Source organism: Euwallacea similis, chromosome 10 (assembly GCF_039881205.1).
Source record: "Euwallacea similis isolate ESF13 chromosome 10, ESF131.1, whole genome shotgun sequence".
NCBI lineage: Eukaryota > Metazoa > Arthropoda > Insecta > Coleoptera > Curculionidae > Euwallacea > Euwallacea similis.
This window is the reverse complement of record NC_089618.1, coordinates 5,275,243-5,300,619: the sequence shown is the minus strand read 5'-3', so window position 1 is coordinate 5,300,619 and position 25,377 is coordinate 5,275,243. Positions and strand designations below refer to the sequence as shown.

At 44.2% G+C, this 25,377-nt stretch overlaps 2 protein-coding genes across 3 annotated transcripts in view; one reads left to right on the top strand and one right to left on the bottom strand.

The window, feature by feature from the left end:
* The first annotated feature begins 3,043 nt into the window (after window positions 1-3,043).
* fz2 (frizzled 2) overlaps window positions 3,044-25,377 on the top strand; it is a 36,003-nt gene continuing 13,669 nt past the window's right edge. Inside the window, exons 1-2 of one of the 2 annotated variants that reach the window (XM_066393779.1) lie at window positions 3,044-3,230; window positions 17,446-17,544. The gene's annotated coding sequence lies outside the window, so the exon portion shown is untranslated. Of the gene's footprint in view, window positions 3,231-8,418; window positions 8,685-17,445; window positions 17,545-25,377 lie in introns of those variants that run through there. The other variant, XM_066393778.1, reaches the window with a different exon arrangement.
* Window positions 4,294-6,315, bottom strand: LOC136411710 (uncharacterized). The gene is made up of 2 exons (XM_066394374.1): window positions 5,624-6,315; window positions 4,294-5,560 (listed from the first exon to the last, which is right to left on the bottom strand). The coding sequence occupies exons 1-2, from the start codon at window positions 5,894-5,896 to the stop codon at window positions 4,322-4,324; spliced, it is 1,512 nt and encodes a 503-aa protein (XP_066250471.1). The 5' UTR covers window positions 5,897-6,315; the 3' UTR covers window positions 4,294-4,321.

Sequence of the window (25,377 nt, the reverse complement as noted above, 5' to 3'; positions counted from 1 at the left end):
TTGTGACGTAATACATTATGTATATTTAGTTGCATATCCACACCACACCGAATAAGGAAATCAACAGCGAATCAAACATTATCAAATGAATGCCAGAATTTAGCACAGCGCCCCATTACCAGGAATGCCTAGGCTGAATAATCTGCAGTGCATGCAGTTTCCCACTCTTTGTCCTCTTTGTTCCAAATTAAGGTTCACAGTCAGTTTGTTGGAAAAACCGTCAACTGTTGTGGACAAAATGGTGAAGGAGATGTATATCAAGAAATGTAAGGTGACAAAACGACCCATTTTCCTCAAATTATCAGTGTTTCATCTCGAAGTTTTCGGACGCGGTAGAGTGAACAGGACCATTGAGTGCTTATTAAAATTTTTATTATCGAAACTGGGTTCCCATCGAGAGCAATCTGCAGCAGCAATTTCCCTGTAAGCCCCTCATCAACAATCCGCCTTCAGGCAAATGTCCCCTTCGCTCCCCAATCGCCAAAATCATTCTTCTGACACTCTGTTATAGTACGAATTGTCACGTAAAAAGCCCATAATTTCCCAATAAAAGTTCCATAATTTTCAATGTGTTGATGGGATACTTACGAAGCAACCTTAATAGCCCGTAATACTGCAATCAGAAATATTGATAACTGCACGATGGTGTTTCAATCGGCAATCGGATTAATCTCCGATGAGGGCCACCTAATTCTCTTGGTGGAAAATCAGCTGATACGGATCAGGTTGATCCAGATAGATGGAGACCTGATAATAAAAAGTGAATCAACATGGCCACTCACACAGCAAACAAAAAACAAATGAACGTTGCAACGTTGCCAGTAAGCTTCAGATAGTCTGGATGAACCGAATGAGGTTTGAGGAGTATTCTTCTGTTATTTTTTTGATGGGGGAAAAATCCTGGCAAAGCACATACCAATCGGCCGGCAAAATATCTCGCACCCCATAGAACAACAAACCGGTGTTATTTCTCTTCCATCGCCCCCCCAAATCGGCAATATTGGCGTATTAGTCATAGTTAAGCAAGTTTGCTCGGTCCAAGTGTATTGGAGACTTGACGGCTCATCAGCCCCGGGGACTTTTCGCCCCCCTTTAATTGTCTTATATGACTTTGAATAAGAAATGTACCAAAGGAGATCCCAACTGCTTTTAGATTAAATATTAGTGCAGTTTTCGGGAAGACTCGGTGTGAAAGTTTCCTTTTTAAAGCTCCGCCTTTGAATTGCGAATTTAATAAGCCTCTTAGGGTTTCCGCAACAAAACACCCGCGTCTCGGTTTTAAATTCCACGTTAAAAATTCACCAAAGAGCGAACTGACTGCCCGAACCTGATTGAAATAGGCGAAATGATTCCCACAATGATTCCACTCATAAACCACATTTAAGGCATAAATATGTCGCCGGGCCGCCGTGTAAAAACAAATAACAATGAGAATTATAACTGACTCGGGTCTAATTTCGTGCCGATTAATCTCTCGTTAAGTCGCAAACATGCCTTCAATATTTGGATTACCACGTACGAGTACAGAGCCTCCTCATTAAGTTATTACACGGGGAAACCGAGCGTGTTTGTTTATACCCCCTTTCCTTCTTTAAAACATTCCGACCGCCGTAAATCTCCGATTTTCCTTTGAAAGGTGGCCCGCATTAAAACACCCCACTAAATCATTCCCAACCTTCTTAATAAGGGACTAATTTTCATGTATTTGCATCGACTGCGTTGGGGGAAAATTAAGCCTTGTTTAGGGCCAAAAAGTTTAGTTATTACTTCGGAATCTATTCACGAGAAATCTCCGTTTCTAAAATGGCGCATTAGACCTCATTTCCTGCTGCTCGGAAGTGGCGGGTCTAGTTCCGATTTGTTCATAGCGAAAGGGAGAATTTCAAGTCCTGCTTAGACGGTTCCCTCTGAGGTTGAAACCGTCTGTGCAGCCCTATTCACAACTCTGAAGGCAAGATTTCTCTACCCTTGACCCGTTGGCCAGGCAGTTGACGCATACCTCGGGATTCTGGAGCCTTGACCGGGGCCGAAAAACCACTCATTAATAAAGCTTTAGATCGCTCCACAAAATGTGGCGTTGTGGCAGTCCGCATGTGAGACTGTGCCGTTAACCAATGGAAAAGCGCCTAAGACAATCATCAACTATATGTCCTAATCAGGACTTGGTAGTCTTCTGCAGTGGCGATGTGACTTAAAGTAACGAAACAGAAGGCGAACTACATTGTGAAAACAATTGAAATTTGAAACCTCCGAGAGCCCGTAACCGACCCCCTAAGCGGTCAGCTGCGGCTTTCCACGATCGCCGTTTGTTTTTCAAAAGTGCAGCAAACATACCCACGTGGGACTGTAGCCATAAGGCCCATTTTCAAGCGCTTTCTTGTAGTACATCACATATAGTCCATAATATCGGGTTTCACGTCATGTGCTCATATACAGGGTGTCGCATTCCTTACGGCTGCACCGGGGGCCGTAAAGCTGTCACGCGAGTTACATAAACCACTTGAATGGTAAACTGTGGCCGCCCGATTTATAAGACCTGGTACCATGTGCTTTATTTCCAAGTCGACGTGCCGCTTCCACCTATTTACTTTGGAAGAGATTTAAGGTTTCCTAATTGTAGCAAAATAGCTGCCAGTGCATTTATGTAAATCCAGGTGCGTAACATGGAGAGAAAATTTCCTTTAATTCGTGTGATTTGTGCTTGAATTTAAGGCACGATTGTGACTCGTCTGGTCCGCCGTAAAATACGCGACGTATCGATCTTTCGGCGTCGCGGCGCAACGTAATTTCCTTGCGATGTTGTCGGACGTTGCGAAACGCAGGCGTTCCGACGCTATTCACTTAGAATATAAATTCCCTCTCCGCAGAGGTGTCACAAGGCCCAGTTTGAAAAAAAACGGGCAGAAGTTACGGAGTTTTGGAATCAAAATGGCGGCCTCGTGACATGGGACCACAGCCGCCATTTTAATTGCAAATGCTGGTTTTTGTTTCAACAACGCGGCAACCCTGTCAGGGACGTCGCCATTTGCTTTGTTTACGGCACCGTTTAGTGTCCCCAGTTTTCCGGACGCGCGGAGTTTTCTTGATGGGAAACTTCTCAGTTTTTCAACGTTGACTTTATTTTCCAGACAAATTCTTCTTTCCAGTGCGGGTTTTACTAAAAAGTTGGTGCGTGGGAAAACACTGCTTTTTGAGGTTATGTATGAGTGATACCGGCTTTATACTATACGGTGAGTGGGCTTTATTGCTGCTAGTAACGTTTTAGGCCCTACGGCCGGCTGTACAGTTGAAGTTTACCGTCGCGGCATTGGGGTAACGAATGTTGCCTGAAGACGCACCGCAGGTGCTGGCGAATAGCGCTTAAAATTCAAGTCGAACTTATTGCCGATGGTCTTTTTGAGTCGTAATGAGTCTTTCGCGTGTAGGTACAACCTTAATGGACTTGTCATTAGTAAGTTACAACCGAGGGGGAAAATCGATACCAAAGCGGTATGAAAGTTTTAGGGGAAATATCTGCGCCCCCATAAAGTGGGCGTTTGATATGAAAATTTCTTCATTTGAATACCACTTTAATCACTTTCCCGTGGGGCTTTTGAGGGTAAATTTTTCTTCCACTTTTCCAACTCACGAGATAGAGAAATTCGTATTAACAACTCTTGGTCTGGAACTGTCCCAACCGCCTTTCTACGTCTCTGATTTTCTCAGCTCAAGTTAAAAACTGCAACGGGACCCTTGCCATATGGCCCTATAATCCAGGGGCGTATTTAGGAATATTTTAAATGAATAAATACGCCTCAATTTGAGACTCATTAACAGAATTGCTGCAAGAGCACCCTGTGCACGCCTCTCATTTTGTTATTACAGTTATTACAGTTTTGAACTTGCCAGCTACATGTCGCAGTGATTCGTCACTTTCAAGGCAGTGGCGTGTCTCGGCACACTTCAATTCGACATAAAACGCAAATTTCTCAATTAAAAGTGAACGTTAGCAACGGCCCCCCGAATTGCGTGAAGACCCTCGGGTTCTGCGCCTCTGACTTTTTAAAGGAAAATTGACAATTTTAATGCTTTAGCGGGCGATGCCGAATAATTCGAACTTTTCCGAAAACGCATGTTTAAGCAGTAAAGTGGGATTTTTGCTCCCCACGAGAAAATCTTTTATTTATCAAAGAAAAACAGCGTAAACACGACGAGTTCTGTCCGGGGAACTTTCTCGGAATTCGCTCACGTTCACGCGTTACTGAATTGTTAAAAGCCCGAGGATTTCCGGAGGCCCAAAAAAAGGAAACTTACTCGACTTCGAACTTTTATTCATCATTATTTACCACAAATTTAGCATCGAAACGATCAGCAGAGCTCCGCAGCTGCAGGCTGCAGCTGCCCTCGCAGCAGCAGTTTTATTCCCCGGAACCAGCATCTCCTCAGGAACATTCTCAGTAATACTCTCATACCTCGTGGTAACATTAACCACACTCCCAATGCGGCAAAGGTCCTCCAAAATAAAGTTCTGAGAGCACTTCCCGCACTTCACGAGCCCCTTGAGCCTCTTCAGAAGCAGGTCGCACCCCCTCTCAGCAGCGTTATCACACACATTGGCGTATTCCTCATCCAGCACCATTTCGTAGAAGGACTGGAATTGGGGGTTGTTGTAGGAGAACAACCACCCGATGTTCTCGCAAGTGCAGCTGAAAACATTCCTGCTGAACATCATCTCAGTGGGGACGTTGTCGAAGGATAATACGTCAGGGTGCAAACTACCCACTTCCAGGTAGTTGAGGGTGTTTTTGCTGAAGTCGTAGCGGAATTTCAGTTTGCCGAAGTTCCTGCCGGAGTCCTGAATGAGCCCCGGACTGAGTCGTTCCATGGCTCCGCCTTTCAGTTGCAGGAAATTGTTGTCTAAGACGAAGATATTGGTGGCCAGAACCGAAAATCCCTGTGACTCGAACAACGCAACGAAGTTCTTTGTGAAATAAAAGTCTTCCAATGTGGCGTTAATGCCGCTGGGCGCGATTTCCTCGAAATGGTTTTCCGAGAAAATCGCCCGTTTCCCATAAAGTTGCATCCCCAAATGTTCCACGTGGCCCAGGGAGCAGCTCCGCATTTCGAACTCCCCTTTTAAGTCCATCCGCATTTGAATCCCAGAAGTCTGGATTCTTTGGATGTGCACGTCGATCAAGCTGAAGTTGCTGAAGTTGTTTATTGCAACAAACGCACTGGGCTGCACAACACCGATCGAGACGTTTCTTATGTAAATCGTCTGGAAGTCCACCTGCTGGATGTAGCACCCGACGCTGTGGTAGGCCTTCTCTATTTGCATAAAGGTGAAACTAGGAATTGTGTCTATTGAACTGATGTTCTCAAACTTGACCACAGGAGGTAACATTGGGGTGAACTGCAGTCTCTGCAATACCAATTTCCTAACATTGGTCACCTCTAGCTTTTGAATGGGGCGGTTCTCCCCCGAGCATCTGGTGGAGATGATCATGGACTTGCAATTCTTGATTTTAAGACTCTCGATGTTCGAGGGGGCTTGGAATTGGTTGATGAACAATGCCGGTTCCTGTTTCGTGGAATTTCTTTCAAGTGAAGTTCAGGCTATTTAACGAACAGCTGTGTAACTTACATTAATTTGTGCGGGGCACTCATAGGTAATTTCCATCTTCTGGTTGCTGTTATTGAGGCAAGAGAACCCCTTTAAACCGCATTTCGTAAAGTACACCCTAGTGACCGCCCTGTTGCCGATTAACCGCAGCAGGAGCACTAGCAGGAGTGCCAGATTTCGCGCTAAACTCATCGCTAATAATTGTTGATAACTGACCCAAATAAGTGAAATCCTGCCGGAGTGTGTTATCGCGAGCACTAGGGAGGTGCTGCTTAATCGAATGAGTGCCTCCATTGTGCCGAGGAAAAATTACATTCCTATTAAGAAGGATGCTGTTATCCTCCATCTCCAGGCGAAAAAAGCATCAGGACAGGAAACTGGCCAGGTTTGGCATTGAATGATAAGCGGAACTGAAACTGCATATTTCGCACTGACAAATTTATGCCCAGGGACGGGATGTGCGCGATCGTTTGCCTGTCACCATGTCGATTTTACATGGTGAATATTTTCGGTAGTTTTTCTTCCCGAGAGATGCGCATCCCTTCTTGGGTGATTAATCGCTTCGCCCTCGCACCTTTTCCTAATAAAACACTAAGTGCGATTGAGAATTCCTTCAGGTCATCGCCATAACCCTTGAGAGACCATCGATCACGTGACCCAACGTTTCACCCCCTCAAAACCAGGCAGTTTCGGACGATACCCGATAAGTAATCGATCTTTGTTTTCTCCCTGATAATTTGCAAATTTATAAAGACATTTTTGGATGTTATGGTCGCTCGGCAAAGGGAGGTAAATGCACCCTTGTAGAGAGAGATGAGGGCTGTACTAAAACTGCCTGAATTATACCAGCCATCTTGGGCTGAAAGAAGAAGAGCATGAGATGTGAACGGGAAATTGTCAGATAATTCATTGGAGTCAAAAAATTACACTCGCGATCTTTTACGGGGTGCAACTCCTAATTGGACTTAGAGAGAATTATCCATATTATTGTAATTATTAAAAATTGAAATTTGAATCAGAGAAATTTCCAAGTAGAAAAGAGTAAAATCAGAAGCGCATTGGACATAATGCATATTGAGTCAATACTTGAGAGAATTTATGTACAAAATTATAGGCAAAATGGCCGCTCGTGCCTCTTGCTGGCGTAGCATGACGTATGCTAGCGCCCCTCACCCTACTATAATTGGCAGCCATACTTGATGATAAGAGATATTTGCAGTTCCTATGAGCTAGACAAGGACCACCACACGCCCTAAACCGACTACGATCGTTCAGAATTTCATAACTATCGAACTTAACCTAATTTTCTAGCAAGTTGTAATTAAATTAGCGACTTTCTTATTAATCACCTTTTCTCCGTTTGCGGTCCTCATCCTTCGAGACATAATTCTGTGCAAAAGCTTCTTCTCCATGATAGAGACGTCCCAAATGAAGCTTCAACTATGAACCAAAATCATCACTAAAACAGCTCTCCTGGCAACTTCCGTTGCTTCTAGGCACTGCACCATGTCGAAGATGTTATGGATTAAAACTCATTAAAGACGCTCACATCCACTTTAACAATTAAAAAAAGGCCGATTAAATCCAGACATTTTCCAAACTTCAAATTCACTCGCGCCGCACAAAACTACAACTTAACGTCAAACTCACCGGAAGTTCCAGTAGCTCCCGTGCTTGAAGATATGCAACCAACAACACGCACATTTTTATAAAGGGTTTGTTGTTTTGAAAAAATCAACATCCGCCACTGGAAAAAAAGCGAAATAACGTATTCCGGAGCATTCTCGGACGAGGCCCTGAGAGACCGTGCGGTCCCCCCGAAAGGGCCCATATCGCAATTACTGTATTGTAGGGCCGGAGGGCAAATGCGAAGGGGGGCTTTATCCGCCTCCATCGGAACAAGTCGATATAGAGGCAATTCCTTGTAGTCTTTGCTCAAAGTGAGTTAAGATTTGCACATTGAAGAGACGCGTTTTGGGGCGCTTTGCCCCCCTCTGGGGGACTTCAGAAGGTGCGCGCGATGAATTTTAAATAAATGCGTTTCATCGACAGAACTAAATGAACTTGCAGAAGTAATTCATATCTCCCCCATCGAAGACGTGATTTCGGTGGTAATTTTTGTATCGCCCCTCGAATATTTCTATATAATGGACCGTCCAAATTGAATTTGCCGGGGGGATTTGCAGGGCTGCAAATCAACCCCGAAACCACTCAAAATCTTATTAATGTTTGCGATCGATTTGGCAAGAAGACGTGAAAATCTGTTGTGGCTTCCATGAATTTGTCCATTAAATGATATTGTGTCCGAACTCGTATTTTCGATGAAAGAAAAACCCACTCCGAGTTTGAATACTTAACGAACTTCTTCGCGAATTTTGCGTCCTGCAAATTAAATTTCCTGCAGTCGGTGCAAAAACTGAAAAGAGTTTCCTGGACAGGGCTCCGCTGCCAAATTAAAAGTCCATTAATGTAAATAACCTTTCCAGGCTGCTTTTTAAGGAAGTTTTCCGCTGGTTTCTTCGGAAAGCCGAGAGAATTTTAATGCGTCCGCGAAAAGAAACAATAATTCGTTAAGCTACAGAGTATTTTGGTGTCACAGCAGTTCTGTTCAAACAAGATGGCTGTCGCCGCGGCCATTTTGTTTGAATATGGCCGTCACGAACCAACACTGTCAACAAAGATTTTCCAACATGGCCGCGACTCATCACAGTTCCAATGTCAATGCTACATAATGGTGCATTATTGCGTCCTGACGCCGCCGATGGCTGCCCCGTTGCCCCGTCGGACGCCGCTTTTCCTTATGCGCGACGCAGTTTATCTCCCGGTATAAATTTTATCAGACAGAAAGGGAAATCCGGCATTCAGTGCTCCGCGATCGGGCTTCCTAGCACCTTATCATGCCGCATTCCAACGTCACAAACCGTTGCTCTAATGTTTACCTGTCAACTTTGACAAGTGACGCCACGTGAAACTTTAGTGGTGGTGAGGTGATCCCCTCAAGGCGCTCCGCCCCCTGTAGAGACCTCAGTTCCCCGTTGGCGTCGCGGTATTCCGCGCACCAGCCTTGAGGTTCGCTCTTAAGGTGAGTGTTTTTCTAGATTTTTCCGAAGCCTTCGACTTGGTTCCCCAACCAGTTTTGGGCGAAATACCTGAGTATTTAAGTACCTCAAATTGGTTGCGTTGAGTATTTAATACCATGAGGAATAAACGAAAGTCGTAAAGGAGCACGGGCTCGTAACCAGCTCATTGGGGATTATTGTTGTCGATACGGTGTTATCTTATCTGAGGTGCTACCGAAGCGAGGTATTCCTTTACACAAACAGGTATAATGATAGGAGCGGATGATTGATTTGATTTTGTTATTGATAGCAAGACAGTTTCGAGCGACTTTCAAATATGAAGAGCGGCGTTCTCCAATTTTTGTCTTTCATCTCGCAGACCACTAATCCGTCTGAGAGGCCTTAACCAGCGAAATGTAGAACATTCTACACCTACTGCAAAACGGCTTGGGTCATTGGATTTGTGGGACATAGCCAACGTGAAATGAGGTGCCACAATCGGGCTCCGTGTCAATTGTGGACGAAGTTGTGCACGTTGTCAGACAGCGTCAAGAATTTGTCAGGTCAAAATCTGACACTGCCCGACTTTGTTCCCAAAATGGAGACGTTTTTATTGGGAGAGAACGAGCGAAAATTTGCTCTAAACACTGAAGAAAAGTGCCTTTAAAGGGCATATCTGGGAACGCCCATCTATTCGAATTTCGATCACTTTCAAGGGATCAAATCTATCCCCTGAACACTAATTTTTATTGCGACAACTGTCCCCCTCCGTTGTATGCTTTTTTATAGCGTGCAATTGACTTGGAAAACATTCAGCTACAAAGGGCACAGTTCTTCCATTCGCATCTAATGTTTTTTCATTTTCAATAGACACTTCATCTGATCGGGGAGGTGGCTGCGCGCCTTTGCCACAATTTAACCTATCATCCGCCTCTTACCATCCCAATGATCACCGTCGAATTTGCCACGCCCTGTACAATACGGCGAACGTCTTGGAAGACCCTTTTCAAGGGTTCTTCTCATGGAATCCAATCGCACTGACGTTTTCTTTTAAAAGTGTTTGGGGTTGGGTACTCAATCACACATTTTTTGGGTCGGTTTTCACGTTTCGACAATCCAAGCACCTCACACGTCTTTCTTCGATACTTGACCTCGTGATATATTCACAGCAATTTTTCAAGAGTGCACTTTGAAGCTGGCGCCGCCATCTGTAATTAGCGCGGTCAAACTGGAGTTGCGGGACCTCGCGCTAGATGGCGCTACGCGTCAACGGATTATTCCTGCAAAAATCATGCGTTGAAAGCTATGCCTCCCCTGTATTCAGATCTCGTGTAAAATATGCTGATGTCACTTTCAATACGCATAGAGCCAAAGATCCCCATTGTCCCAGTTGTATTGGGGACGTAATTTGCCCTTTTCCGTCTGGGAAGTTTGCATTGTTGCGACTGAAGGTTTTTTTCAGGGGGGACGTTACCGGGTAGAAAATCAAATAGTGACAGCAATTATTTAAACTCCTGCGTTATTACGACCGTTGACACACATATAAATATAAAGCCGATGTAAACCCAAAACAGAGGAGGCCGTTATCTAATCTACGGAGCATACGTATGCTATAGCTGCTTGTGCAAATACTGGGCCAGTTTTATTGTGTATTCAGTGAGCTGACATGTCGATAATGTGTCCTCCAATATAATTTACAACATTTTATTACAAAACAACACGGCTACCGTGATTTGCTTTTATGATTTATATTTACGGTTTTTATTGTTGAAACTGCATAGTTGGCATTGCGATGTTTTTCTCAGCCCTCGCAGATTATTAAAATCGAAAGCAAAGAAGTTAAATTCGAGCAAGGGGCTCCATTGTTGAGGCTGTCACCCTCAGGGGACGCGTGCTTTGCATCTCAATGGCCCCCGCTCGGTTTATGTTTCCAGAGAAATTAAGGACGATTTTCGTGTGGAAAGTGCCGAGAGAATGGGGTAAATTCCTTTGCGAAGATAACACCTTTTCGGGGGGTTAAAAATGCCTCAGTTAGGGTTCCTGCGCAAATTTCTCCATCTACAAGGTGTCTGAGAATCGTTGGTGTAAACGATCGCGCTGGCGGATAAAAGAAGGTAAAAGAATAGAGCGATTCAGCTAAACATGCTATTCTCTAGGGTGTTGTAAATTGATAGTCTCCCGTATAATACGCTCCATGTGCCTGAATATACCAAGTTCATACATCTGTGGGGTGTGGAATGGGTTAGAGTCTGGCGCCATCTACTCGTAAATTCTTGAATAGCTCGTTCAAACTTCTTGTTACAAGACAGATGGCGTCATCCTAAGACAAATTGCCATGGCGTAAGTTCGGGGTTGCCTAATTGAATATGCCGCAAATCGTCCGTGTGGGCCGCCCCTGACGGACGCAAAAGCTGACTTTCTTGTCTTTTTTTTTTTTTTTTAAAAGGAGTCATTAGCGAAAAGGGCCGCATTGTCCCCGCGCCGCACATCTGGTGCGAAACGTCATAAGGCCCGCCATAAATAAAGGGCGTACCACACAAGATAGCCATCCATCAGGCTGATGAGAAAACCCTTCTTTTTTCGCTCTTGCTCCACATTTCGCGCCTGGGATGAAATATGGCTCTGGGCCTCCATTCGAGCCCGCTCAGGCGTCTCTAAATTCGGGGTTATTAATTTTTTAGTATCAGTTTGATGCGACGGAGGCCATAATGCCGCCGTAATCCCCATCCATCTATAGGGGGCACATGTGCGGTCGCTCGATCCTCCCAAATTCAAGGCATAATGGGGCATAGCCTCCTAATTATGCGGCGCGGAGAAGTTGATAATTTAGAGCGTAATTAGCGCAAAAAAACCAAGTCGATGGTGTGACGCCTCTGCACCTCGTTTGGCGCAGCTGGCACCATTTATAAAGGCGTTAAGATGTGAAATGCACATTTGTCATTTTTGGAGAAACCCAGTGGCGCGGCCCTGAAATGGGAAAATGTTTATTAAATTCCCCAAAACCAATCGGAAGTTGCTTTCACACTTCCATTTCCAGAGGCATTGAAAAGGCAGGAATATGATTTTTATTCGCTCAAAAAAAACTGCTCAACCGAGAATCGGCGATAAAGCATAATGGCCGTCGCACCACGGGCAGGAAATGAAAATCCCGGAAAAATGACGCTTTTCGGTGCGGGAATACAACTGCGGAGATAAACTCCTTTTTTCTCGCCCTTTTCATTTGCTTCAAACTGAAAATATTGAAAATCGCACAAGGATTCGGTGCAAAGCACGAAACTGGCCCTTCTGGCGGTTTGTCGCATGCACAAAAGGGCACGGGAGAAGGGACTTCATTCAAAGAATTCTGCGTGACGCGAATACGTGGGGATTTCTGGGGATGTTTCGGGAATATTAAACTCGAAGGTATTTTAAATCTCTTCAAACCTTTGTCCCACCATAACTAGCCCTTTCGTAAGGGCGGCGAGAGCGACGGAATTAACTTAGGAGGATGATGAAAAGGGCCCGTTTTTCGCATAATTTCTGTGAGGTTTTTAAGGGAAAGTTGGAAATTTTCCATTAATCGACGAATTTCTGCTTTTCCGCCTTGAAATTTATCAAAGAAATTCTCTGTAGAGGCCTAACGCTTGAGGTCGCGCTTCCTAAGGCCTCGCCATAATCTCTTCAGGTGCTTTACTTGATATGTAAAATTTTGATTATTTTCCACTGAAAATGCTACCTGGCGACTCAGAAATTCGCGAGAAGTGAGGAACTCTCTGAGGCTTCTACTTGGGAAGGGTTCTCTCTGAGGCTTCTACTTGGGAAGGGTTCTATGTACAGGCGCCATTCGTGAGGTCTCCGAAAATCCTTCGGACTGCTCTTAGGTTCGGCGCGGTATTGCCACGCAAAACGTTCCCTTTTGGAGGTGCCCAGTCAAAAAGCTGCTTTTTGACCGATTTCTGGGAAAAGCTGTTGTTCCAGAAAAGAGAACCTGGACGTTCTGATCGTCGGGGAGGTTAAAAATACCTATTTCGCCGTGGACGGTATTTTCAAATATTTATCCTCTTTATATTTATTGTAATAATTTGAAATAATAAATTGGTTTATTTGGGTAACAATAACTTAGCGGCGGCAAAGGAGATGTCCCATAAAGTTCTCGTCGGTTTATTAAAAGATGGCGGCGAATCGACGCCGCAGTAAACACGCAGCTAATATATTAATCTCAATATTTAGGTTGATCTTAATATATGAATTCGGAAAATGTTCCTCTTTTCCAATCAAGAGCAGCTTGAGGTCTGGAGCCAAACAGCAGCTGCAGGACAGGTCCGCTGTTTGCGCCTCTCGCCCGAGGGCAACACAAGCCGAAAATGGTTAATTATTTCGTTGCGACACTCACGAGAAAATATTCTGAGAACAAATATCGAAACCACGTGAGATGTTTGCCAAAGCCCGGATTCCGACACCCGGGACCTTTTGAGCGGCCCCGATCAAAGCCCCTTTAAATTATAGGGCTTCGCTTTAGTCAATATTTCCTCACCGCTCGTTTAAAAAGTAGCTGCCCCCGATGATAATTACTGGAATCGGGTCGTGTTGGTACAAGTTAATAACCGGCGATTACGCACGCGCCCGCCGCGTGGGGGGCGTGCGTACTCCTCCGATTTTTAATTGTGGATTTACGAGTGTGTCACATGTTCAGACGGGTCACGCAATGCAATTTTCTAATTAGCCCGAGTGTTTTATTGACACGTGCGTGAAATTTTCCGCGAAACGGAAAGTCTCACGTTGTCGGGAAAGGAGGAGAGACGCGCGATAATCATCCGAGAGATGCGGCCTTTGATCTGGCTAATAGTGTTTGGTGCTAACTGCTGAATTATTTGATGTCGGTCTCTACCAAAATAAACTTGTCAGAAAACACAAATATAAGCCGAGATAAAAGGCGGCCAGGCACAGTCGATGGGGGCAAATTTGTGTGTAGTAAAGTACGCTTAATCGCTGCTGCGTGGAGTGAGTAATCCTCTCGACTGAGTTAAGGTGCATTCTTTGGCATTATACACGCTCTAACCCGTCAAGCGCAGGTCAACACCCAATAATAAGGCACGCACTAGTTTAAAGAACCGCCACCAGTGCAATAACTTAGGACAATATCCGACAGGTGTCTCTCCCGGGGACTGCCCGTTAGCTCAGCCACCCTTAGATGGGCGAATGGGATAGAAGAAGAACCCATCAGAGGCCGCAACACAAACATCAGGCTAGTTCGAGTGGCCTACCGTGAGGTGCCCGTTACACAAAGTGTTCTCTTCCTTTTCCGTCTAAACAGATGTTCCGTCCGAAGAGCGGCATTCGAAATTCCGACGGATAAGTGAATTTTATCGGCCGCTAACAGAATTACGACAATTCTAACGTGGAAAACGCCGAGGATTGAACAAGACGAAGAAGCATTGACCTTTTAATTTTCTTTTAAAAATCTCTGCCTGAAATCCGTGAGAGCGGCAAATGAGACGCGAGCAGTACTATGTAACAAGGCCGCTTCTCTCGTGGCAAGGTTTGTCCGACTGTTGCAAGTCCCGTGGGAGATTCCTAGCAAGGATCGTTTCGTATTTGTAGGGAGGGACAAAGACACCGAGGGGGTTTATTGCAGGAAGGATTGCCTTCGCCGATGCGACAAGGCTCGGCTATTACGTGGCGCCCTCCCTTCTCCAGAAAAACGCATATTAATTACCGCGTATAATTTACCTTGCGACACCAAACGATTTGTTAAGCCCCTTCTCCAGCAGCTTAAGCAGTGTCTAATTATAAACTCTCTTTAACTCATCTTTATTTTAGACGTTTCCGTCCTTTTTCGTCGACTTTTTGGGATTCGTCCGCCTAATACGATTTCACTTTCCGCGGATTTCCCCATTTTTCCCGCGGTGCAAAATGAAGAGGAAATTATAAATGCTTCCTCTGCAAGAAAGCGCACTCAATCCATCATCCTCCGGGAAGACGTAAACAACTCGAGAACGGGGGTTTCACCCAGGTTGGAAGCAAAGAATACAAACACGAGAAGCACTTGAACGAGGTGCAAGGACGAGATGCAGACCTACCGCACTCGTCGACAGATTTATCGAAGACGAGGAAAACAGATTTATTCGGAGAAACAGTCGATATGACCGACCAGAAACAAACCAACGAAGTTCTCATAATGCTCTTAATGACACGTGATAATGTCGCTTTCGACGTTGACAGTTGCACGTAGTGCCATCTCTGTTCCTAGAAGCACTAGTTCCTTCGTGCTTCTTCGTGTGTTAAGTGAATATTTACTGAGGCTATAACACCAACGATCGGTCATTAATCCAACCTCTCCGTGACCTTAGTAAAATGAACGGAAGAAGAGGAATGGGACCTCAACTGTCCACATGACCTTCGACAGCTGAAGTTATATCGCTTCACAACTGACGTTCTTAACGTCAAAACGTCTTAGTGTTGTAACAACCGCTACAACCTCAACTGTCACGTCCAAGAATTGAAGCTATGCCATGTATATCGTACATGGCGTCATCTCCAGCTTTCTTCTTCGCGTCTCGAGCCTCAACGCGGATGCTCCAAACCGGAACACCAACGAACGACCATTACTGCTGTCTCCTTAAATAGAGAAAGAATCCTTCCCCGAATGCGACCTTATTGCCAACGAAAACAGAAAAGCAATTAAGGCAGTCTTACGATCACAAATTGCCACAGATAGACAAATATTTGTTCAGCGGGGCCTCGTCGCGTTAACAAGCGTCTTATGGCGAAAACATTTTACAAGAAACACGGCGGACGAGAGCAAGTCAAACACTCGACGAACACAGTCTGGCTTTCGAGGGCCACCACTCTCTGTTTGGTTGCAAAAGATGGGAACACGGCGATTTGCGGGTTGTGAGTGCGCATTAATTAAAAAACCATTCACCTGCGACGTCATTGGGTGCGGAATTGTCACCTCGACACGTTTCAAGGTTAGAAACGATGTGATGGTGGCACCCTCTTTCGGCGGCATCTACATGAAATAAAGTTATAATATGCCAACCAGAAGAGAGATATTTTTGCCCTTTTTGCGAAATCTGCAGGGGCTTGGAGTTAAATTTTGCCTTTTGAGCGAACCGAAGGGACTTACAGCAACATAATTCCGTGCAGCCAAGAATACAGACGCATACAATTGCACCCTCTTCAGATGCCAAATAAACTGTTCTAATCCTGTCAAACTTCAAATTCTGACTTCTGGAAATTTACGATTATACAATTTGCAAACAAATTTCTCCTGTCAATTTGTCACATCACGACAGTGAGAGGCCTACATTCGCAGTGTTCCTATTCCATTATTTTATGCAACCAAGAATACACGCATCTATACTGGCGCAATAAACTTGCTCACTCAACACAAACAAATTATCTTTTACGCAAAACAAATTAACTGGAAGTTAACTGCCCCATTTGGTCGGTAATTAAAATGAAATTGGGGCCTTTCCTAATGGGGTGTTTATTGACGTTTGTTTGATTGACATAAACGGTGTCACCGATTTATTTTTCTTGTTGCGTGGTAAATGATGTCACGCGGAAAACGACGACGTTTGCTCCGCTTGCTTGCGGTCTTAATGGAAGATGTTCTTATTTAATTAAAAACGGCTTATCTAGATTAGGAAAGTCCAGCCTTTAATAAGGGGCTTCTCTGGACGGAAAATGAAGTAATATTTGGGGTGAAAATCCAATTACGAGTTCAGGGAATATTAGAAAAAATTCGAGCCATTGTGGCCAGACACTACAGGCGACACAGATAGCATCAAAAGCGAAGATAAGCTGCTGGTTGACAGTGACAGAGCGGGCATGACGTCGGAACTGAGATAAATTAGGAAGCGATTGCCCGGAATGCCCCTGCGCGGCGATAGACCCGAAAACGAGCCCCATTGCTAGATCTTACCGCGCGTTCCCAGGGGGGCAGTAACTGTCAAATCTGGGGAAGCAAAAAAACCCTCAAATTCATCTATTTTTTATTGTTTTGTCTGTTTTATTTAATGCCAGGAGTAACGCTTTTGGCACATGGTTTTGACGGCATTCGTGGAGAATCTCGCTTACTCTAACGCTCGGAAACTCGTTGCCGACCACTAATGGTCCGTGAAAATGCCCATGATAATTACAAAAGAGCCAGGATTTTTCTGTCAGCTGGACTCGTGCCACACATGCAAATTTGAGATTTTAGTTTGTAGGGTGTGCCCGCTTATCTATGAGTAATATGAAAATTGGGCGTAAACCCAACTTTCGAGTGAGTGGATTTACATCAGATTCCTTCTGACGAAACGAGTTTTTCTTTTGCACATTGTCGCTTTCCGTTCCTAAGAACCGCCACAAGGTGTCTCTCCCTCCCCGACTTATTGTCTACATCCCCATAAAAGCCAAACGGCCGCCCATAAAGCAAACTGCCGACTTGACGTCTCCCCTCGCTGCGCGATCGCATCAAGATAAATTTGACGTCATAAATATAAGGGATCCGCTTTCAAAATTTTACACCTTTGACGAAATATATTATCGGCCAGGTGAAACTCTATACGGGAACAAAGCCCCCTCGCGTAGGAACCTGAAACTTAACTGGTTTCTTGTAGCGCTTTTGACGCGCTCTCGAGGAGTGACAAAGCACCACGTCAAAACACCGTGGGAGTATCGAATAATGGGGCCTTGTTAAAATACAAGTGAATTGTACAAGAGGTAGGTCATGCGAGCATTCGGTACTAGCTTAAGGAGGAATTTTCTATTATGCAAAACTTTGCTGCACACCCTGTACACATTTTTTTCTTGCAGGTACGACCTGAGTTGACCGCACAAGACGAAGCAATGAGACGTTTCCGTAATTCAATTGCCGCAAACGCCGCCAGGGGGTTCAGAGGTTACGTTTGAGAGGTAAGCGAGAACGCCATCTATTAAACGGGACAGCCAATCAATAAAACACATTCCTAATGCCGAGCCGGCACTAACGATTTAATATTAAAAGACGTGCGTCCATCAATCCACGTCTCGTTTTCGGACTCCCATCGCTTCGACTAGGTTCCAATATACTCCCCAGGTCAACAGGCCTCAGCCTCCGCCCCCCAAAAAGTTGAAACTTCAGGCTCTCTACAAGGCGTAAACGTATGGTAGGGAGCGTTCCAGACGCTTCCAGTTATAAGTCACCGTGAAAGCCTCAGTTGGAGCTCCATTTTATCCCATCCAAAGCTGCAGCTATTTTTAGAGTACTCTCAATTAGGCAAATTTGCAAACTTTAGTTAGACCCTCTTTCTCGTTCTTTAATTGAAAGTTTGTTCTAGAGGTCAGCCGTGGATGTCAATGCTTTGAAAATGCCCCCAATTATGCTCCAATTCAGAGGCCTTAGTTAGTCTTTCACTGCGGCTAAGTGCCTCTCTGTTATTTTCTAGAGTGATTACTCGCTCTGTTACAGGCGACAGTGACAGATGCAAATCGGGCCAAATTTACTCTCGTCGCGGGTCTCATCTTGAGCTATTTTGTATTCAAACCTGGGTGTCTGAATCATGCTGGGATTCAGGAACGTAGCGTACAAGAGCCCATTATGCCCATCGTGTTTGCCTTAGTGAATAGACTCATAAATCTTCGGGGTGTCAGGTACGCCACCATGTAGAACCGGTAGGTGCACCGGGCTGGTCCACCCAGTTATTAAATCAATTTGTTTGGTATTTAATGCGGGGTTAGAGCCGAATGGGCGGCACTGCCGCCCACGAGCTCGGTTTGATCGAATTAGGCAACATCGATAATTAACAATGCACACTAGAAGTGTCATCTGTCACGGACAATTGAAACTCGAGACGATCAGTTCGCCGCGACGAGGAAATGTCATCATCGATCATTGTTTCGAATGTTCAATTCTAGATAATGGAATTTCGTGCTGCCGAGATGGACCATCCATCTTGGCAGTGACGTCTTTGTAACGACACTTTTTGTGGGCCGGCGGACGTGGCAACAGGGCGATGCGCTTTTGTTTCTGTCGTCATTTATGTCAACAGTTTCAAGAATTATTAATTCTGATCCGTAATGACACCAGTTTTTCAATGATTTTATCCGAAATGGCAATAATATTTAAATAAGGCGTTAATGCTATATGCAAATGTCGAAATCAGCGCAGCGCTGAGGCCCTGTTTGCGCGTTCAGACTCTGAAGCGGTCATTAATAAGTCGCAAAATTGCGTCTTTCCATCGGGGGTGTTTCATTTGAAGAAATTATTAAGTGCAGTTGAACCGTCTAGAGGGAGCTACGCGGAATAAGGCACCGTCGCGTCCTGCCCTTACTCCGAATACACGAAAGCTTTGTCAAAGGCATTCCGGCGTTGCCAAATTTGTCGTTTTTTCCTCGAAGCCACCATATTTCCGAGCTTCTTAATGCATCGTGCCGCACTTTAACCAGCGTCCCAGTTACAAATTTATTATCGCAAACAGCCTCTTACGTTCTAATGAAGTCAATCGAATCGATGATAAATCAACTTTCCAATATTGTATTAGCATTTCAGTGGTATCCTTGACGAGCTGCTTGGCGCCATGTAAACTGTCCACGACTGGAAACCGCGGGCTTACGCAACTTTTTCTTTCTCGCTGATCCCGGTGCGTGCAAATGTTTTCTGAATCTCAAATGAATTGAGCTGAAATCATAACTACTCAAGAGATTAATGCCGAATGGGAATTCGCCGCATTGCCGCCAGTGCCTTTCTCACACTAATACAATTAAGCCCGTACACGAAAAAACATTAATAACGACACTGCGCGAGACATTTGGCTCGGCCATTAAACCGTCTAATTTAAGTTATAGCTTCCATATGGTAAAATATTAAAGTCCATGGATCTGGGTTGTGTGATGTGCGCGTCGAAAACCGACGTCGCAAAAGGAAAAACTGAGTTATCGTAATGGGAAAGTGTGTCTGGAGCTGCGCAAATCGTTCCGGGAATTGTTAAAGTATATTTCCCGTTTGTTCCGGTTTTAGTGGGCAGTTGCGAGAACGGCGCAAAGCTCAGCGGCATAGCAAAAAGTACAGCTTTCGATACGCGGCGATTTCTCCGAAATTTCATGCTGCGAATCCCGCAGTTTCGGTCCACCCCGGGGTTCAATTTATGGCTTCTCAAAAGTCTCGGGTGACAAAGCCGGTCCTGCGCAAATCATCCGAATAAGACGGCGGTATGCAAATGCGCCATGTAAATTGGGCGACAAATAATGTTGTGGCACCTTTTTATTCGTCTGAATGCCACGAATTTACGGCTCCACTTTTGAACGATTTTGAATTATGCATATTACGCGGCCGCGTTGGTTTCAAGCTGCCTCCGCCAATGAGCGAACAATCCATTTGTAAAAATACGATTTCTCACACATTTTGGGGGGAATACATAAACAATAAAGTACGGCATAGGCATTCCGCGCACGCTCCGTTAGGTGTCCGCTAACAAGAGTTATTTAAAGAGGTACCAGCAAGGTTTTTGCCAACTGAATACAAAGTAACTGATAATTTTATTCGGTTATTAACTGGTAGCGCCCACAGGAAACCAAAGGTTTTGATTTTTTTTCACCGTAAAACCATTGCGCTGCATTTTACTGCACTCGCCAGCCACCATAAAACCTCAACCAATTATAAATGTCACGTACTGCATGGATTTGCTGTTAATAACCATTAACCTCGCTGCGAAATAGAGGGCTTCTAGGTTAACTACGGCAACACTGGAAATACGCATATACAGCCTTCGTTGCTGTACCGTCTTTGTCGCACCCACAGCTAAATACGTCAACCTGTCAAACATGTCTTCCATGTCGGTTTGACAAAAGAGAAGCGCAGCGTTGTCATTTTAATGTTAAAATGCCTTGTGGGTCTGCATTGGAGCAGAGTTGCGTTGAAGCCTTATTGAAGATGAAGCGGTATGTAAATTTCCACCCGAGAGGTCGCGGGCTGTTTACTTTTAACAAACCTCTGCCCAGCGGGTGTTTCGACAGCGTCTTGTATAAGCGTGATGAATCGCTTTTTTCGGCCTCATCGTAACCCTTTCTTCGTTTTTCTGCCCCGACATCGGCTAAATTGAATTCTTACGAACAAAGCGGACGTTTTGTTTGATTAAACCGCCAGAGACCACAAACTTGCATCAAGAAGTCTGCTTTAAGTAAAAAAGCGCCCCCTGGACTTTCCTCTTGGATTTTTTTAAATCGACCAAAACGTGGTGCCACCACTGACGGTGATATACGATTCGCCGTGGTCGTGTGCGGGGACATTAGTCATATCGCGATAATGCTAAGTAATCACGGACCCGTGACGGGCCTTAATTTAGTACTTTTTGCAACGCCATTTAAGAGAACCACTGTCACTATTTCACGTGCGCAATTACCGTATCTTTTATCCGCCGCCCACGCCACTGGTCGGGACAGTTGAATAGCGATAGCGACGCACGCCCCCTCCCGGCCCTCTCATTAGGCTCTATCGTTGTTAGCGAGAAGTTTCCACTCTATCGATTCCGCCCCTGATGAAGTTGATTTTCAAACTTATTATCTCGAGTTTATTCGAAAATTTTCATCATGGAGAAACTGCGGGAAGATGACAATTGTGGTTAAAAAAATCTTAATTTTTGTGGCAGCTAAGTGTCCATGGCAACACTGCCTAAGTTCCTCAAGCAGCGCGATTCTGTCACACCATCTCTGCGCCTGTCAAACAAATACGTCATTTTGATGTGACAAATGAGCGGCGCCGCGTTGCCATTTAGCGGCAATATCGGGGATTTCTCGGTATGGACAGTACAGGCAAAAGCCTTGACCTGTTAACTGAAGCCCATAAGAATAATTAATATGGTCGCCCCGGTTGTGGCATTTGTGTTGCTGGTCAGGTGATAAACAAGTTTGTTTAATTGTGGGAAAAAACACGAAGGCGATTCTTCTTAGAAGTGGTACCTGTTGCGTAATACATATTTAACAGTTTTTGGACACACACAGATGATTTTGTTTCGCCTCTAGATAGTGCCACCTGAGCAATGGACAATAATATGTGAAAATGGTGTTTTGTTACGGAACGTGATTTTCTCTCGAATTTGTGCGGCCTGCAAAAATAAAACGGCAATTTCAATAGCCAGTCAAAACATTCCTGCATGTGTCAAGCAACATTAAACTTTTGCCGGTACATTGTACGAGATCCGAGATTTTCGCCGAGTTTACACGGATGATTTGCAGCAGGAAAAAGAGCCGTAAAAGTCACGCACGTACATTGTGTTATTCCGAATAGGAGGAAATCGTGCGAAAGAACAGAAATTCTCGTTAATCCACGATTATTATTACAGCTATCGGGTACCACTCGCGGAGATTTGGGTTCCTCATAAACCAGATCTATTAAACAGTTCAGTCTCGGACACGAAATGTGCGGGGGTTTAACATCAACAGGCCACCAGTTTATAGCTTAATTTGAATTTTTGCAGTGAGTTTTATACATAAACAAGAGCTCGAATGCGAATTGTAATAAATTCGTGACAAATATAGCTCGTTCCAAGAAACGCGCGACGGTACTACTTTGGCAACAACGAGACTGAAAACCCATTAAAAATAAATTCGGCTCTTTACTGCGTTCTGCATATGCGGTTTATGCGCCTTTTTCATTTTAATAAATTCTGAGATTTGAGTGTTGTTTTTACCGAAAAGAAAGGCAAATTGCAAAAGGGTGAACACAGCCCCCGATCCTAATCCATCTGCTGCCCTTTTAGGTAGAGTCAGGTAAAGGGGCCAAATCGAATTTCCTGAGGTTTTAAGCCGATTATCAGAGCTTTCGGGCACGTCGATTGATTCGTTATCTTTTAAACATGACGCAAGATTATTTATTTAATCGCTAATAAAGCCATTACCATATAATTCGAATTTGAAACTACATTTCCATAACAACACCCACCCAACTCGGCTAAGAAAGTATACACAATGGCCACGGAAGCAACTTCCCGTGTTACCTTGGCCCGCCAGCTTTCCAGACTTAAAACTCCTCGAAATCTCCGCTTAATCCCGACTGACAAGTGACAGCGGTTTTAATCCTCTCAACTCGTTTTATTCATTAAGCGACCGGTAATTACGCCGATGGATGCTTTTTCTCTTTGCCCACTGTCTTAAACTATTCCCATCTTTCTCTTAAGTACCCGTCAAAATGATCTCTTGTTCCAAGATGTTTGTAATTTTGCCTTGATAATTGCTTTTTCTCACAAACAAAGGACTATAGACAACATAGCTAGAGGTATGCATCCCTTGGCTCCCGAGACCTCTAGACTTATGTCCATCTAACTTGCGGCCATAAAACATAAATGGTGCCACTGAAGGGAGTTTCTCTGTGTGTGTGTGGCATGGCAACTATTTCAGATCACAAGAACCATATGTCTTGTGACAATGATTTTAGATAATCTGACAAATTGCCGGAGACATCTACTTGAGAGAATACCATTAATTTGCGGTATTATACTATCAAGCATGGGAAATGAATATGCCGTTCTTTAAGGAAGGTTAAGAATTTTAAATTAAATATAGATGCAAAGAAAACGTTTAACTTAGAGGATTACAAATTTCGGTAAATCGCCCAAAGGTGGTCACCCTTATTCGCATTTCTCCGTCTCCTAGCTTGCAAACAATTGATTCTGACGCTGAAAGGCCCTTTTCGCCGTTGGTTTTATTGTGCGCGTTTGCTGGTCCGGAATTATACTGTTTTCTTTAAATATTCACATTTTTAGTTGAGATAAAAGGGCTTCAAATGGAGCAAGCGCGGCCACACATGGGGGTTTGATTTATTAGAAAAGTTGGGCTATTTGTATTGAGAGTCACCCCTGCCCCTGCGGGGCATTAATCACAGGGGAGTTCGTCTTGAAATTTCCAGCATTTAGGACGTTCTTTATGGGCGTAATGTTTAGAGTCTTTCTGTTGTGCATCCCTTCAAATTTGCTAAGGAAGATTTACAGCCCTTCGACCACCTTAATAATGGCCGAGTACCTGTGCAATTACGCCCCTAAATCCCTAGAAGGACAATATTAGTAGAAAGTGACTTGATTTATTGAGCACTACGATAGATTTATGATCCTTTTCATTTTCATATAGAGAGGACTTTTGAAATTTCTATTACACTTTAGTTTATGAGGGCAGTAACGACGTTTACGGCTCTGGGTCCTTCAACGAATTTTTCGTTCTCAACCACTGGCAGCTCTAATTAAAGGAAAAATATTTGAAGTAACACTTTGAACCCGATATGTCAAAATAAGTGCTAAGAACCAAAACCCACACCGCCTGGCTCCATGTTTGCCATTCATCCGAGACATGCTCATCATAGAGATCGACCTTTTCGGGAATACTACACTTCAACCGCTCAACCCCTTGCAACCAACACCCATAAAATTCCTCACCCTCACGCTCACTGGGTGCCACATTAAATTGCTCACACATATCTATACAGGGTGTGCCATTAAGTGCTCAAGTGGCTTTGCAGTTAACCTCTATATAGAAAAATCATCTGAAATTCTGAGAAACTTATGGGGAAACCGGTAACAAATAATTAGCACTGAAATATCATAATGAGTTTAGTGGCGCTGATTATCATGACAATGAGGGACCCACACCGTGATTGTTGGCCGTCAATGTGGAATACTAACGAGGCCCCCGTACGGAATTTTCACCGATATTTATAGTTCTCCGCTTATGTGAAACGAAAGGCAAACGGAAATTGCTTATTTTAACGTCTGGCACTTATCAACTGTCAATCAAACGGGGGAAGGTGCCTGTAATCGCGGAAATGATGAACAATGGCAATAGGGCGCTGCTTTTTTGTCAAACCAATATGGCGAACACTTTTGACAGGCCTATGGGTACCACTAGGACGGTAGGACGGTGAAAGCTCTGGATGCGTGTCAGCACTGTTGCCGCTGTTAATGCGACAGAGTAATTTTTTCGCTCTAAGGAAGCACGTACAAAATTAGGAAAAAAGGTCAGAAATGGGATTTCCCAGCTTTAGTAGTAATGGCCGCCGCAGGACTCCCAGCAGGGCAGTAAAGAAAATTAACTTGTTATTGCGCTGATCGCAGCAGTTGAAACTAATTGCTACCAAACGGCTCCAATAATGGAGAATGTCTTGGCTACGTCCCTGCTTCGAATTGCAAAAATGACACTGTGGAAAATTATACATGGGGTCGCCAAACAATAATCCGAAATCGTACTGAGAGAGGTAAACAGGGCCTGAAATGCATGACTTAATTTATGACCTCATAAACGTCCAAATATCCTTTGCCTAGTCGAACTTGAAGAAAAGTGGAGAATGCCAACCATTACGACAAACAGTAAAACGCTAGTTTTACGACGATTTTATAGATTTTTCGGTTTTAAGTGCGTTCAGATTCACTCTGGTTGCTTCGCGATACAAAACACATGTACGCGGAGTCATTCCGCATATATTGCCTGCAGCTTATCAAACGGGACAGCGATAATTGTCGCCACAAAAATTAGCTAAAATTCAAAAAATCTCCCACGACCCTGAAAAGTTACTACGCCAATGATATTTGGATATTTCGCGACCAATTGTCAATGGCTGACGTAAAAAGTCTCAATTTATTATAATCGAAGCGATTTCCTTATGTGTTTCCAATAGATGACGCCACAATTGCTCCAGTTTACCTCGCTAATTCAAAAGATGACGCTAGTTGCAAAAGTATCTGCCGTTTACATGCGCATAGAGTCTTCGAATTATAATATTATCCGAAC